Raw genomic sequence first — 16,534 nt, forward strand, 5'->3', positions numbered from 1 at the left:
CACTGCGGACTGAAGATAAGGATATAGAGCGTGATCTTTCACCATCCACTTGAAAAGGACTCAGATGAATGCATCCGGAGAAGAAGGGCGAATAAACCCTCATGACCTCCGCCTGAATATGTTTCATCAGGATTGCTTTACGACGAGTAATCCGATGCTGCAACATGCTCCTCTTGAACGTGAAGACAAGTACAAACATCCTATTGTCAAAGAAATGTTTGTAGTTACTGAGTTTCATTTTTTTTTTTAAATGCTCTGCTTTGGATCTAGTGTTGAAGATGAATGAAAACTGAACCGAGTGCCAGAACATCGTAACCACATGTAGAAGAAAAGATCATGTCGGCAGCACTTTACAGTCAAGAGACAGGCTTGAATAATTCACCGGCCGTTAAGGAAGTCAGCGATCTGCTGGCTCTCCCCTCTGAGTGCAGAGTTGTCTGCTAGTCGGGATCATTATCTCCAAACAAGACCTGTACTACAAAGCAAACAAGTGACAGCCCGGCGTAATAAGGCTGGCACATCTGCCTTGTGTGCATTTATGTTAAATGGGCCTCGCTATTCTTAGAACAGTTGGTTTGTAATGTTTAATCATTTAAAGATGGCAGCGCTTTCTATACCCAGATCCGTAAATGAGTCGGGCATGGGATGACAAAGCAGCGACACGCGGTGACAATGTAATGAATACTTCTGCGTCTTTGCAGAGCCAAGATTCTGTGTGCTTGGCAGATCTCAGACTAGATAGATAGAGAGCGCTCTGGAGGGGAAATACAATCCAAAGAGTGTTATTATTATTATTATTATTATTATTCACCTGGTCAGATGCAGCTCAGGTATGGGCCGCAGGTCCTTGGAGGAAAGGCTCTCGACGACAGGAGAGTCCAGGTTTGCAGAGCCATTGCTCAGTCTGTCACTGCTTTCATATCCAGATTCTGTCCGCTGGATCTTCCAGTTGTCGTTCCGCACTTTTAGAGTTCCTGAGCCCTTTGACCGGTCCTTGTCACTGTAGCCGCCGCGTCCGTCTGAATCCAGCGAGCTGCGGCTGCCCCCCGTTTCGTGCCTCTGCTCGTCCTCGTAGATGGTCATTAGGCTCTTGGGTTTGTGCTCTTCTCGGCCTCCCCACGTAAAATCTCTGTCTCGGTCGCGGGAGGGAGACTGACTGCTGGGTCTTCTCTGGGGGCTGTGCTGCCTTCGCTCTTGATTTTCAGAGTTACCACCACTAACGCCACTTAAAACGCTGTCCACATTTAGCGCCTCCCGCATGGGCTTCCACGGGCGGCTGGGCCTGCTGCGGTTGTTCCCCGCACTCCCTGGGCGCTCCCTGGACTCCTGGCTACTGTCAGTATCGTATCCGTTGGAGACTTGCTCTGATCTCCGGCTGTGATGACCACTGTTGGGAACACTGGGCAACACTTGGACCCTGGAGTGAGAGCGAGCAGGCTCGTGAGAGCGAGCAGGCTCGTGAGAGCGAGCAGGCTCGTGTGACGAGCGTCCTCCGAGGTGCGGCGTTCGCTCGGTCCGCGTGGGACCTTTTCCTTGGCTGCTGTACAGACGAGTCTCCAGGTGCTGTTTGAAGCCATTCTCCGGAGGGGAGACGGAGCGGGAGTAAGCCCGGTCCTGATCTGGGTTCAAACAGAAGACGATGTAATGTCAGAATAATATAAAAACCTTCTTCCCATGCCTTTGCATTCTAAGACTTTTAAAGGATTGATTTAAGACTTTAAGGATCCACAGGAAACCTATTGTAACAATAATAATTACACATTATAAGCTTTGTATAACGACTTACAGAAGATAATGTATTACAACAAAGGGAATTATAATAGGAAAAATATCCTGCGAGTCATCAGCAATTATGAAGTATTACAAAATCATGAAATTATTATTTATTTATTATATGTTATAAAGAATTATTATTGTTTATGAGTTCTTATAACTATACAGTGCAGATTATAATGCATTATAAGTATGTATATAATGCATTATATAATACTTATAATGCATTATAAGTATACTATAATGCATTATATACATACTTATAATGCATTATAAGTATGTTTATAATGCATTATAATACTATAACATACTTATAATGCATTATAAGTATTTATAATGCATTATAAGTATTATAATGCATTATATAATGCATTATAAACATGGTAAATGTTACAAAGTGTTTCCACTTTCACCTTCAAATCACAAACACATTATAATGACATCATATCTTTTGTTTAAAAAGCTTTGTATATAAGCAGGAATCATTTTATCTGATGGTCACATATTTCCTGCTGCACCCGATAACAAAAGACAGCGTCATGAATAATGTTAAAATGTACTTTCACTGACAGCTCGACACAGAGCTGTGCTGCAGCCCGGTGCAGGCCGGGCAGAAAGTGAGAGAAGGGTGTGACGACAGCAGGGTTACTGACATTTATGTGTGCAGATGACAGAGAGGTGTGAATTACAGCAGACAGGAGTCCATTTTCCTCCGTGGTGAGCACACGGCCAGCTCTCAGACACGCATGCAGATACACTTGATGAGACGTGCGTGTGTACGTTTGTGTGTAAATACATACATGCGCGTGTTTTTGCAAAGTGACATGTCTGCACATGATCGTGTGTCGCGGAGAGGCGTCTATTACGCTATTCCAAGGACACTTCCAGCCGTAATAGCCACTTTCAAAATACATGGCCAGACATCCTTCCTGGAAACTAGTTCATTCACGTCAAGATGTACACCCACACAGTCCTCTCGACACAGCAGGGAACACTTCAACAGATGTCTGCATTACTTTAGTTTTGAAGGAATACATCACCCACAACATGACCAGTAGATCATTTACTCACGGGGTTTTAGAGAATCAGAAAACGGAGAAAAGTCTTGATGAGTTGAAGTAAACAAGGCTGCGATTAAGAACAAGAATCAACACATCTGTCACAACTCGTGAAGTATAAAGCCTCATGTATCATAAGTCATATGCTAACTACTTCACAAACACACGACTTCTCACTAAAACTTTATTATTTAAAACACTTCCACTCGTCTGTAGGAGTAGCACATCTGCTGTATTCCTTTTATCTTCTACATAAAAAGAAAATTCTAATTAATTTTGCATGGATAATCCATCCATCTGATGCATTTTCATAACCGAAAGCTTAAATCAGGAGGCAGCACGCTTTGTATGGGAGTCATCATCTAAATGACCTGGACAATGTGATCTGCGTTAACATCATGAGGGGACAACACTGAACGTAACACGATATATAACATAACATATAACCGTCAGTCCTTGGAAAGAGATACAGTCGCCATTCCTTTAGATTCTGCTGACTGCGAGCCGGAGTTTAAATCACTTCAAACGTCGCTCTCCACGTTTCTGCTCGTGTACACGACACGACGGTGTGTTTTCAAGAGTTTCTGCAGAGTTGTCAACGATACTCGAGGCTGTGGATCATTTTTGGAACATGTCGAAATCAATACAGACAGAAATCTTTCAGAAATTCCTCGGGGGTGTGAGCAGAAAAGTTGCTTAAGCTTTTCTTGAGTGGTTTTTATTTTTTGGGAAGACTTTGTAGCAAAGTGCTAGCCTGGCTGTAAATGTATTCTACTTACATTAACTGTAGTGTCACCTCCAGCCACGCCATTCATCACCGCAGCGACACTAGCCACCTTTAGACGGCATTCAATCATAACGGGACGTGAGCTCGCTGCTAACACGGGCTGTTGACATGGTGGATTTGGGAGCGTGTAACAATTGTGCTTTATAATCCCACTGATAATTGAAAGCAGTCATGTAGTAAAAGAGTATTAAAGGAGTGCACCAATCAGCCTCCTGATTACAACCAACACTCAATTTATGAGGTCAACGGGACATAAACAGTGGCAGGAATATGATTCTTTTTTATTTATTCACCCTCTAATTAAATTCCGCAGTAGTGATTGGGATACATGTTTGTCCATGTGGACCACAGAGGGGACAACCGATGGCTCTGAATGTGAGCGAGGGATGAAGGCAGGCTCAAACAGACGTCAGCACTTAATCCCCTTTCTGACACATTGCTCCGGAACCGACGGTTACATAAGGCCGGCCTTTTGTATTTTAAAGCCAGGCATGGCCATGTCTGTGTGTTGCATGTGTAGTGCACATCTATACACACTGTGACCAACCTCTGTAGCGGGACTCTGGCCTCCGCTGGCCGCTCCGATCAGGCTCTCTTCTGGTCGGATGCATCCCACGCACCTCTCCTGCTCTGTGGGCAACTTCTCGAGGAGGCTCCCTGAGGCGACCTTTGGGATCGCTGGGGACAATTTTCACTGAGAAAAAACAAAAGAGACGTCAATGGAGACAACCTCAGCTGATCCTGAATCAGGTGGGGTATACATATCTGTCTAAAGTATATATAGACATGTATAGGTATACATCTTTAGTCACTACATCCTATTCCTTGTCACCGAGTGTGTAGACGGCAAACTTCACATCATTGTGCCGAAGTGAACGCTTCATTTTCTGCTACACGAGGTGAAGGCAGCAGGGTGGAAAACATGTCGCTGCACCGTCTGACACATTTCTTTAATGGTTTGTCATGAAACTAGAAAACATGATCGTACTGCATTTCTTCTGAGGTTTCAACAGGAATCTATGAAGAGAGCACGATGTCTCAAAAACATACCAGGTGTTTGAGAAACATTTCTTTGGGACTTCATGTGCTCTTCTCAGCACACACACACACACACACACACACACACACACACACACACACACACACACACACACACACACACACACACACACACACACACACACACACACACACACACACACACACACACACACACACACACACACACACACACACACACCTTAATAATTTAACTTTGTGCTACATTCATGCCAGTTTAATAAGATTTGAAAAAAGATTCTTCAACTGAATTCAGTGCATATTATATTATTATTATTAGGGCTGTCAAGCAATTAAAAAAAAAATCTATTTAATTACAAGCTTTATGATTAATTAATCTAAATTAATCGCATTTATCAATATTTGCTGTGAGAAGCATTTCAAAATATTAAAATGGATGTGAATCAATGAGTAGCATTATAAACTGGTCAACATGTCTTTTATTTCAATACTATTTCTCTAATATCTTGTTTGTCACAATTATGTTAGACTACACAGACCAACAGTTTAACATAAAGTGCCATTTAAAATCTGGCATAACATCTTTCATTGCACGATAAACAATATGTTTAAAGTTGTGTCTTTGACGCCATGTGTGAAGCCTCCGTTAACCCCGTTACACTCGTGTCCCCAGTTGCACTGGAGTGTGTGCAGCTGTGTGTCACCTCGCTCCTCACCAAAGGGTCTCTAATCCCCTCTGTATAACAAACAGATTTAGTTTTTCAGCGAAGACATTTAATTATCTCTTCCTGTGTTTGCTTTGCCAAATCTGTGCTGGTGACTACTCTCTGTGGACACAAATATTTAGAAATTAAGCAGTTTTTCAAGGATAAACACTACGACAACGGCACAAAGTGACTCTTTCGGATGTTTTTCTGTCTGCGAGGCACTTTATTCCTACAAATCTCTCCCTTTGCATTCTGAACATATTTCCACGTTTCCTCTCTTACCTCCCCGTCCGCTCATATGAGCGCTGCCCCTGCTGTAGGTGGAAGGGGTCTTCTCTTTGAACGAGCCTTGGCTCAGCAGAGCGTTCAGGTTCTCCTTGGTGAGGTCCAGCTTCTTGGGGCTTAAAACTGGAGACTCAAAGCCTGCAGAGGAGAGAACAAGAATCACAAACGTTGTTAAATGTCAAGGCCATCCCTGCAGGACTGTCTGTTTCCAACACAAAACACACAACAAACCTTGTTACTCAAGTTTGATATCAACACCTTAAACTAAGACATTGAAACTACAGAATCCACACAATGTTCTCTTTGGTTTTTGCAGGATCCTCCAGTTTGGTCGGGCGCCCTGTCAGCTCTGATGGGCGGCTGCCTGGACCTGGGGCACGGCCAGCGTGGAGAGCTGGAGGAGGATCTTTAAAGGGGATAAAAACTACCCGACCAAACAAATCCACAGATATAATCCAAACAGCAGAGATGCTCAGCTGCTGTCCTCAACACATGTTCATTACTGCTGCAAAGGAAACTAATACGGTCGGGGATTTTACACGTTCGTCCTAAAAAGAGTTTTGGTTACTGATGTTTCTCTCAATTTGATTTCCATTTAAAGTGATTTATTTAATGTGTCCTGAGGGGAAGAAATCACCAGATCTTTACTTGACATGAAAACATCTTGTAAGAATACATTTGTGGTCAAACACTTAACTCCAGTTGGCTGTAAAGAGGTTAAATCCTTTATCCCCTCCATGTCCTGCACTGTTCTTACACCTAAACCAACTTGTTATTATAAAAGTTAACAGAATTCATTTATAGCCACAGCAATCAATGTTTATCATTAGAGTGCAATCATCATCGATTAATCTGCAGATCACAAGAGAAAAATCTCGTCTTATTTTCTGACATTTTTTACATGAAAACTACTTTAAAGTTTTAGTCAATAATCAAAAAAAAAGCAGCAGATTATTTTTCTGTTGATGTTAATAATGTCTGACTCTTAAACCTGACCTATTCTTTATTAGGGTCCTTATTCCAGTCAACATTGGCACGTTTAAAACAGTTTTTAACAGCCCTGCATGAACAGCTGGTACCTTGCACGTCTCCATTGACGGAGGTCTTGTGGTGAGACTGGCTGCTGTTCAGTCTTGAGGCATCATCTGCGGCGATTGCACTCCCGTCGGGGTTGGCGTAAAAGAGGAGCAGAGGCTGGAAGTGACCTTTGATACATTTGCTGACCACATCTTTCCATCTGGAGCCGATCTACAGCAAAAAGGAGAAGGCGGTCAAAGCAGCTGCACGTGGACAGTAATGCTGCACCTTTGTGTGTGAGACTAAACTCAGTTAAAAAAGACTTTCAATCAATTTAAAACGTTGGATTCTTCTAATGGGAAATCAAGCTACCATGGTCCAATTCATTTTATAAAAGCAGCTTGCACGCAGAACAGGATCTGTTTTCATTTCACAAAGAGGAATCAACTTTCTGTTGTATAACAGATCTGATACAAGACATTTAACTTATTACAAGCTGAACGCAGCTCTTGTGGCATCACCCGTCAATCACAATGATCTGACAGCTTCCATAAAATTCACTGGCAAACTTCAAAAACACGATCTCCCCTTTATTGTGCATCGTCTAATTTGTGGGTTAATGCATCACGCTGAGGCCGAGCAGCACAATCACATTAAAGCTGCGTAAGGTGCGTGTCTCGCCACAAAGGCAGAACAACGGCAGGCTGCAGGCTAACAGATGCTTGTGTGCTTCTTAATTAAGGAAATGATGGCGGGAGGAGGAGGAGGAGGAGGAGGTAAAGAACAACTAATGCAAAGGAAACAAACAAAAAGGAACGCTGCAGAGACGGATATGAATAAAAATAGACTGGAAGTAGGGCTGGGTGATTAGGACGGCAAGATAAAAACAATTAGCAAACTGCAGTTCCTCTGCAGCAATGTTGAAAATATGGTTCCAGTTTGTTAATACGGCGTCGTAGATTGGAGAGTTCTTGATGAGCAGGCTATAGGTACAAGTACTGTGACTCAGGTATGCTACTATAATCAAGTAACTGCATTTTAACATCCTCATTATACAAAGAATGTTCTGTGCAGCCATCAGGCAACACTACAAACTCATTTAGCCGCTGGGACTTGGGGAGTCACAGAAATGCTGGCAAGTTTCAACACAGGTACGGACTTGGCAGGTGCTGAGCGCTGTAGCTCCTCCATCGCAGTGGTGGGGGGGGGGGAGGGGGGGCTGCACACACAGCACAAGCTGCTGATGGATTGACACGGAGCCAGCCAGCCGCTGCACCACAGTGCAAATTGCGAGGATGTGAAACAAAAAAGGCATGCTCACATGTGCACACCGTGAAGAAGGAAAGGATTCACTGCCTATAAACCACACACACACACACACACACACACACACACACACACAACGCAGCATTCTCACTGACCCCTCAACTTTAACCAATGACGGGACCCGTGAAATAATCTTTACTGGTTAAGCTTCACTTCACAACTGCAGTACTTTGTGATGAGAGTTTGGGAACTGCAGTAGAAATCGGGGGGTGGGGGGGGGGGGGCATAAAGGCTCATCAACCCAGAGGCTCATGAAGGGCAATCGATGACGCCGTTATTGGGCAATAAAAACACTTGATGGAGATACGAGACTGAACATTGCTACTCTTTGCTGCTGCTTGTAAAAAAGAAAAATCATCCTGAATAGACATTTATACATTTTAAACACCAACAACCTGTGAAAGCTGAACCAGATCGTGCACCACAACGCACCAGATAAAGCCTGATGGCTAACTCAACATTATTAGAATCAATGTGCTGCTGTGGACACATTAACAATGATATTCAGTTGTGATTCAGTTCGGTGTCTCACCTCCTTCACTGTGGCGTCATCAAAGAAGACCCATTTGGACGACTTGGTGTGGAAGGCGAAGGCACAATAGTGGCGGCTGGAGTAGCAGATCATCCCCACGAGCAGCAGCTCTCCCTTTTTGGCATGCTCATCTGTCACCCTGTAGAAGAGCTGTGTCCACACACACACACACACACACACACACTTTATATAAATACAGTAATAACTGATGGCCATCAACGCTACAGTAAGTGTGCAGGCGAGTGAGTGATGTTGAGCTTGTGGGATCAGTTACTTCATCTGGTTAGAGATTAAAGTCTGAGGGAATCAACCGCCATTGATTTGACAATCAGTACGAATCAGGAGCCGGTTTATATCAGACGACATGAAAGTGTCACGGCCCAAATAAAGCGAGTCACAACATAATCATCAGAACGCTCCGAGAACACTAAAACACACTGGATTAATATTCTGACTGCGTCACAGGCGGGACACAATCAATCTTAAGTAACGTTGCGATAAGGTTCCCTGAATAAATAAAGCACAACATTGTGTTGGTCTCTTGCTTCACTCTTTTACAATGACCCTCCCTGCACAGTATTCTCATTCATGGCCTAAATACAAATACAGTCCTATTTCCTAATTGTATTTATTTCTTAAATAAATAAAGAATGAATTGAAAAGACTAACGTCACGTGTTCCTCCCGCTCACGTTTCCTGCACAGCCAGTTCTCTGTCCCTCTCAAACAATACATTTCACAGCTAACGATGGGGGTGGAGGGTCCCCTGTAACACCCAATAAAGTCACATGAAACGCTTCTTAATGAATTAAAGCCTTTGTGGCACACTAGTGGGAGGTGGGGGGGGGGGGGGGGGGGGCTACGACACATTCTTCTGGTGGTATGCTTTGGAAAGGCGTACGAGGGAGCTGTCAAACAAACGCTTTGAATACTTAAAAGAAGAAGAAGAAGAAGAAGAAGAAGAAGAAGAAGAAGAAGTTGTGAAATGTGTGGATCTGAAATGATTGTGCTCATGTGAACAGGATCATACTTGTGATAAATAGAGATGATCAAACGTGTGGAATACAGACTAAAGTTTTTTGTTTTTCCATCTCAGTGACGTCTATTCAGCCCACATGTTCCCTCACACACACAAACACACACACACACACACACACACACACACACACACACACACACACACACACACACACACACACACACACACACACACGAGGGGAGGGGCTTTCTGAAAAGCTGACGAAGGCCAGCGGGGGCTTGTTGATCAGCGGCGCCGGCCAACTGGGCATTGGGCGTTGACTGCTTACGCAACGGCCTCGACTTACAGAGGAATAAATCCCCACTTTATTCCCACATATGTTCGATTGCACCAAAAATAAACTGACCCTAAAACACAAATGGCAGCTGTGTGAATAAACTAATTCCAAAAAGATCCAGACAAACTGAATCATGTCTGCAGAGTTCTTTTGAATCTGTTGGATAATTATTCAGGTTTTTCCCCTCTGTGCTTTATGACTTGCTGATATTCTCTCTTTGCATCATATCTGTCATTTAAATGAATATAAAAACGAAGTGTGAAATGCACACAGTGTTTGGTGAAAGAGGACTCACTGCAGAGAGACTGAGATGAGGCCCCAGCGAGCGGATAACGTCCTCCGTGAGGTCGGACTGGTCAGAGTCCCAGACGAAGCCGATGGTCACGATCTCTGGAGAGTTCATGAGGACGCGTCGGATACGAATCCTCTGCCCACAGTTGCTCTGGAGAAGAAGACGACAGTATTACCCCAAATACAGAGTACAAACTCAATGAATCCCTACGATCCCAAAGACACTTGATTTAATAAAGTCATTGTGAAGCTAAAGTGCTTCGGCAGGACATTTGTTAAACGTTGCACGTCCGCCCAAATGTTAACCGAATTTAGATAAAATCACCAAAGAAAATGTTTTGTGATTATTAGAGAATATAAAAAAGGTGGAAACCCTTTCTACCTATAGAAGAAGATCAGGTCATTAAAGGAGCGCCAGTGGAAACTGGATGTAAATCAGACATCTGCTGTTAGTTTCATGTATTAATGTGAGGAGGTCAGTGTGGAGCGCTGAGGAGAACATTCTCTTGTATCGAGCAAAAATCTATTTGTCTTTGGGGACAATAATAATAATCTATCCCTCCATCATGCTTCATGCACTACATCATTTATTCACTCATTCTGTTTCATTTCCATCAACACCAACGTTTCCCCCGCAGCCAAGAAGAAAAACTTTGTGCTTCTTCAAACCCTTTGCAGAGGCCACTTACTGGACAGTTACGAAGGTCCCCTATCGTACTCGCTGCTTCTAACAGTTCCCCAAATGTCTCTTCTTTACGCTGAAGCGTCTGTTGACTGAGAAAGATGAGACGCGTCGTCAGCAGAAGCATGGGAGAGAACAGGCAAGTAAGAGACGGCGAGACAGAGACAAATAAAGATGAAGGTATGTGGAGAGAAAAAAAAACTATGTGTGAAATGTGAAGTTATGGTTTCGTGACAAATGTGCAGAGAGACATGAAGAGCAAAAACAGAGCGGTGGAGCCGGACAGATGACAATGAGGAAGAAGGTTTCATGTGGCCTCACCAGAGTGCGGTGGTGGAGACGTAATGCACCAGCTCTGTGAACGGCAGTGGGTCGGAGGATGCCCCGCAGCTACGGCACACAGACTGCAAAGGGGAGAGAGAGAGACCACGAGGGTGATAAGTCACAACGACACACAAATACACAGGTGTGACTGCAGGACTCAAGTCTGCATGTTGTTTCCAAAAGAGAGATCACAAATAGTCTCAGGAAGAAAGAAACATTTTGTCTAAACTGTGGCAGATTACCACTCATCAACTGCAGATCCAACTCACATGACATCAGGCATGCAATTTAATACACAAAGTTATCAAACCCCCTCTGACGAAGGCAATCCTCATTCAGGACTCGACAATATGTGCCGGATTGGGTGCCGTGCACCGACTGTGCCCCGAAGGGATTTAGTCCAAAGGCGTATTATCTGTTTGATTCAGAGATAGAAATGGTCTGGGACAGAGTCTGTGATGGGCCTCACAGCCACGGGGAAGGGTGGTGCAGTGTGTTGTGCAGGAATTGATGTGAACTGCATCTGTGATTTATCTGCTGCTCGGTGGAATCTGACCAGAAACACCACATTTATTCCACTGGGGCGACCCGGTATCAAAACATGACGGATTGGATTTCTACTGTCTCAGACAGTGATTCATGTAGCTGTGTGTGTGTGTGTGTGTGTGTGTGTGTGTGTGTGTGTGTGTGTGTGTGTGTGTGTGTGTGTGTGTGTGTGTGTGTGTGTGTGTTCTGCAGTTAGTTTGTCCACACCTCGCTGTAGAGGCCAAACAAACACTGGGAACTAAAACATCAACAGCAGTAAAAAACGGGGGAAAAGGTAATAATTCTGATTAACACCTTAAGAAATGACGGAGCCGAGGGAGACGGGTAACATCCTGTGAAAGAAACTTTCGAATGTGCACACTGGAAAAGATCAACGCCCTTCCCCAAGCTTCCTCTTTCCCCCCTCGCAGATATGTCCAAGTACAATGACTAATATTTCCACTCACCTGCTCATAAAGTGACATCGCAAACTTCTGATGTGTGATGCAAGACTTGGACGTGCAGGCGTCCGTCTCCTCAGGCACAATGTGCAGGTGGATCCTCTCCAATATGTTCTCCTGTGACACAATGGAACATCTATTATGTACACTGTTGTTGAAAAGCCGCTTCTTTACCATCTTTTCTCTCTCTTTACTAAAATACAGGTATTTCCGAGAGCACACCTGCAGCGCAGCGGGACACACTGACTCCTTTACATGTGGTGAACCTGACAGCAGAAGAAACATCTGAACAGCAAGTTGTCCTCCATTTTAGCTCACACCTGTGTCTATGTGGTGCTTGCGAGTTGATAAAATATTAAGGCTGCAAGTTTGGCCTGCAAAGGTTACACAGGCACGACTTCACAGCCTGTTAATCTGACACTGTCTCCTCACATAAAGTCTACACCGGCACGCTGCCGCCAACACTCGAGGGCCAAGATCTGCGTACGAATCAAGATCGTCTATAAAAGATAGAAACTTCGGTACGTAAGCTTCAGTCTTAGTGTATGAGGAGACTTTGCGACTTCATCACGTGGCACGTTGGGATACGTGTGAGTAATTCATCCTTTGAGAAGTGAAGTGACTTCACTTCTCGTGCAGCCGTCTCCACTTCTGCTCCAGACTTTAGATTCTGGCTCTTGTTTATCCATCGCTGTGTAATTGGACTTCCTCGGTGGATAAACAATGATCGTGGGATAAAGATGCGGATACATCTGTACTGCCTATTTAAGCAGAAGTGATCAAAGGCGTGAGAAGAGAAACAAACAAGGAAGAAAAACCAGGTTTGTATTTGATGGTTGAAGGAGAGAATTGGCTGCTGTGCGGGGGAAACACTTCTGGCCAAGCAATGCAACAAAAAAAAGAAAAGATGAAGGATGAAAATTGACTTTAAAATAAAAAAAAAGGCACAGAAATGATGAGACATAATACGGTAGCACAAAACACAGAAGTTCAAACACAACTCCAGCGCTTATATAACCTGTCATGATGATATTTAGCGGCAATGTGGCAGGGGTTGATGGGAGGGACAGAAGCTCTTTCAGTGACCTCGCCTTGCATTACCCCGACTGTGTGGCAGTGCAACACACAAACATGCCTCTCCGTACGCTCAGGACAGCCGTGTTGCCACAGGAACTTACAAAGCACTCTGCGGCATCATCCATGAAGCCCAGCTGGAAGCGCTGCTCGTCCTTAAAGGTCTCTGCCAAGGCGTGACGCAGGTTGTCAGAGGGCAGGGCGCGCTCCCGACTGTGCTGGAACTGGGAGAAAATGCCCTGAAGAGGAGAGAGAGAACAAGAACTTGTTTGCACATGGACTGTAGGACATTTTGTTTATTAGAAGCATTTGTCACCCTCTCTGCTCAACACCAGGGCTGGGCATCGCCGCGGATTACACACGTCAATTTTCCAATTCTATTAGGGATATTTCAGAAATACTCATTCTGCTTGGATGTGAAATTTCTCAGAGATCTAAGTAATGCTGTGAATTGTACAAAGAAGCTTCAACCTGCTGCATTATATTATAATAATGTTGTTTTGTGTGGAGATTTGTGGAATTTCCACAATATTTTACCTCAATTGTGTGCAGCTCTCCTCTGTCTTAATAGTTTTTGAATCTGAAATGCAACCATACATCTGCCTTGAGGCCACATTTGATTCAACCGAGGGTCGGTTTTTTTAAACCCAGCCCATCTGTGTATATGACCAAAACATAGTGACAAACAGGAACTTAAATATGCTTTTGATTGCATTTACCTTTAATGCACAAAAGATGCACGACTCTCCCAGACAGAAGTGTCCAGGCAGCTGCCTCAAGCTGCGTCTGAAGATGTCCAGCTGCCACAGCACCTGCGCAGGGGAAAGAGGTCTCGTTACACTAGAAAACTTCGCCTGACCACGTCATTAGAGCCTTTTATTAGGTGGCGAGTATCTGATGTATGAAAACTTGACATCCTCGGGTCTTTTGTTACGTATGGCAATCAAACATTAGAACACAGTCTGCAAGGTCATGAGGATGAGGAGTGGCGAGAGGAACAACTCCCTCACAGAAACAAAGCCACGGGTAATGATCATCTTCAACCAGCTCATCGCTCGTCTCACCCTCTGAGTCACAGTGACCTCACTGTGGGGCTGTGCAGTAATGAACTCACTCTGCAGCTTGTTTCCCAATAGTCAAATGCAACCTTTAAGTACATAAATAAATTGCTAGGAAGCAATGACAACTGTGGACAGTGACTAAGCTTTGATAGTTAAACATAAATGAAGGTCATGATGTGAGAACAGATCCTGCAGAACAACAAGGGAAGAGATAATGAACAGATCTAATAAAACACATTATGGTTCATAACAAAATGCAGCTACAACTGTTCTGATTAAATAAACCTATAAAGAATCTATATTTGAAAAGAGGACGCAGATCCCTGCTCACATCTGACATTATTACTGTATCGACAGGCAGAATCATTCAGCTCTACCTGCACGGCGCTGTTGAGGAAGCAGCTGTTCTGACCCGGCTCGTTCAGCAGTCCTTTGGTGGGGGCCAGAGACAGCATGCTGCCCGGCTGGTACGATTTCCCCAGATTGCCCCCCGGCTTCCTGAAGAACTTGACCCATGCCATTGGATAGTGGGGTGTGCCTTTAGACGGCCGTTGGCGCTGGGATCGGAGCCCCCGACAGTCTTAAGTTATTCCACGAGCTGCAGCAGCGGCCCTGCTACACATGGGCTTCTAGTCCATTTCTGCAGCTCATGAAGAAGATCTTTTTACTTTGTCTGCCGATATAAAGCTTTTTCAAAAAAAATTTAATAAAGTCAACACAAAAAGCTATAATCCAAGTCTTTGTTTGAGGAAGCCTTCGATGATGAGCGGTCTGATGCTGGTGATGAGATGCGTTTGGACTTGGGAGCAACGCGCCTCAGTCATCCTGTCGTCCCGACGGTTCTGCTGCACAGAGCTTCAGAAGGGATTGTGGACCCCCGTAAGCAGGTTTTGCCACATGGATCCTCGATGGTGGTGGAGAGTTTCAGCAGTCAGTTGTCCTTCTCAGAGGTCCATAGCAAAGGTTTATCCAGGAGACGTTATGTTACACAGAAACACGTCTGGGCTGCGTTAGAGAAACAGAGAACGAGATGATGGAGCTTGTTATCACTAATGTTTTCTAAGAGCTCCTTCACAGGACACATTGTATCGTTGTTGTTGTTTAACATGATTCTACTCAGGCTACAGTCTTCATATCTCCGCTCATTCTAGGTTAAATGTCAAACTACACATGTCAGAGTTTACACATTAACTTTTACAAACACACTTTGCACTGGAGGCGTGTCCAGACTCAGTTTTCTACAATTCAGCTATTCGTTTAGTAAATGTTCACAAATAGAAAAACTAAAAGGAGGCGCTGTGAAGGTCTTCTGCCGATACTAGTCTCAAAACAACTGACCGCACTTTGACTGGAAGGCCACAACTCGGGATTATTTTGTCATTTCATAATCGATTAGGCTAATCTGTTATTTAAATTTGAAGAATACCTAAATTAATAAATAATAAATAAAAACAATTTAAATGCATATTTTGCTCAAGAACAATTATAAACAATTTAAACAAATAAAAAACGAAAAAAAATAAAACCTGAAAACTAAAATATTTATCATCTAATTATTGATTCATTTCCCTGCTGAACTAACAGCTGTGTCACTATTGTAAAAATAACATCGCCTGGGTCGACACTTCCATGTTTCAAACATTTAAGTCAAGTCAAACTGAAGTTGTTGGTCAGCCATTTTAACTTCCATATAAAAAGAAAAATCCTGCGTTAAGTTTCTTTTGTGTCTCATCTGGTCAGTTTTCCTGCCATTGTCACTCTTTTCTAAACTCGACTACAAAAGAGCAAAAAGAAAAAAGCGCTGGCCTGACCTATTTATAGCTGGAGATGAGCAGCGCAGGACATTACAACGAACCACTGAAGATGCAGCTCGATTGATGAAACTTGCTGTCCGTGCAGCTTCAACCACACGTTGAGAAAGAGCAACACAATGTGCACCTCTGAAAGCAGCGCTGAACACAGACTTCTGTGAGCAGTTTGATGGATGAATATGTTGTGCTGAGTGAGGCTGTGTCGAGGTTATCACACTCGTGAAAGAGGCGCATACTGTAGAGCCACAGCCGGTTAGCTTTAATGCAATTATTGTGACTTTTATAGGATGTTCTTTTATGTCATTCTAAATGATACAAAGCGTGTCCAGAGTCTTTACGGAAAGCAGATGTACTTGTAGCACCGAGAGAGTACAAAGAAGCAACAATGAGCAATAGTTCCTTGTGTGATACGGTGATTCATCGTCTCTCTGTCCCCAACACCTCACACAATAAACCTCAAACATGTTGTTATTCAGAGTGAAGAC

The 16,534-nt window shown here is 43.8% G+C and overlaps 1 protein-coding gene across 2 annotated transcripts in view; it reads right to left on the reverse strand.

Annotated features, from left to right (window-relative positions):
- Positions 1–16,534, reverse strand: part of usp53a (ubiquitin specific peptidase 53a) — a 30,100-nt gene that overhangs the window by 7,584 nt on the left and 5,982 nt on the right. For both annotated transcript variants that reach the window (XM_029455241.1, XM_029455242.1), the window contains exons 2-13: positions 14,616–15,243; positions 13,897–13,989; positions 13,282–13,416; positions 12,110–12,220; positions 11,115–11,197; positions 10,801–10,885; positions 10,116–10,262; positions 8,506–8,655; positions 6,710–6,878; positions 5,628–5,768; positions 4,166–4,312; positions 812–1,619 (exon numbers count right to left, since the gene is read on the reverse strand). In XM_029455241.1, coding sequence (XP_029311101.1) covers positions 812–1,619; positions 4,166–4,312; positions 5,628–5,768; positions 6,710–6,878; positions 8,506–8,655; positions 10,116–10,262; positions 10,801–10,885; positions 11,115–11,197; positions 12,110–12,220; positions 13,282–13,416; positions 13,897–13,989; positions 14,616–14,759 — 2,213 coding nt within the window. In that variant the 5' untranslated portion in view covers positions 14,760–15,243. The remainder of the gene's footprint in view (positions 1–811; positions 1,620–4,165; positions 4,313–5,627; positions 5,769–6,709; positions 6,879–8,505; positions 8,656–10,115; positions 10,263–10,800; positions 10,886–11,114; positions 11,198–12,109; positions 12,221–13,281; positions 13,417–13,896; positions 13,990–14,615; positions 15,244–16,534) is intronic.

Source organism: Cottoperca gobio, chromosome 18 (genome assembly GCF_900634415.1).
Source record: "Cottoperca gobio chromosome 18, fCotGob3.1, whole genome shotgun sequence".
Taxonomy (NCBI): domain Eukaryota; kingdom Metazoa; phylum Chordata; class Actinopteri; order Perciformes; family Bovichtidae; genus Cottoperca; species Cottoperca gobio.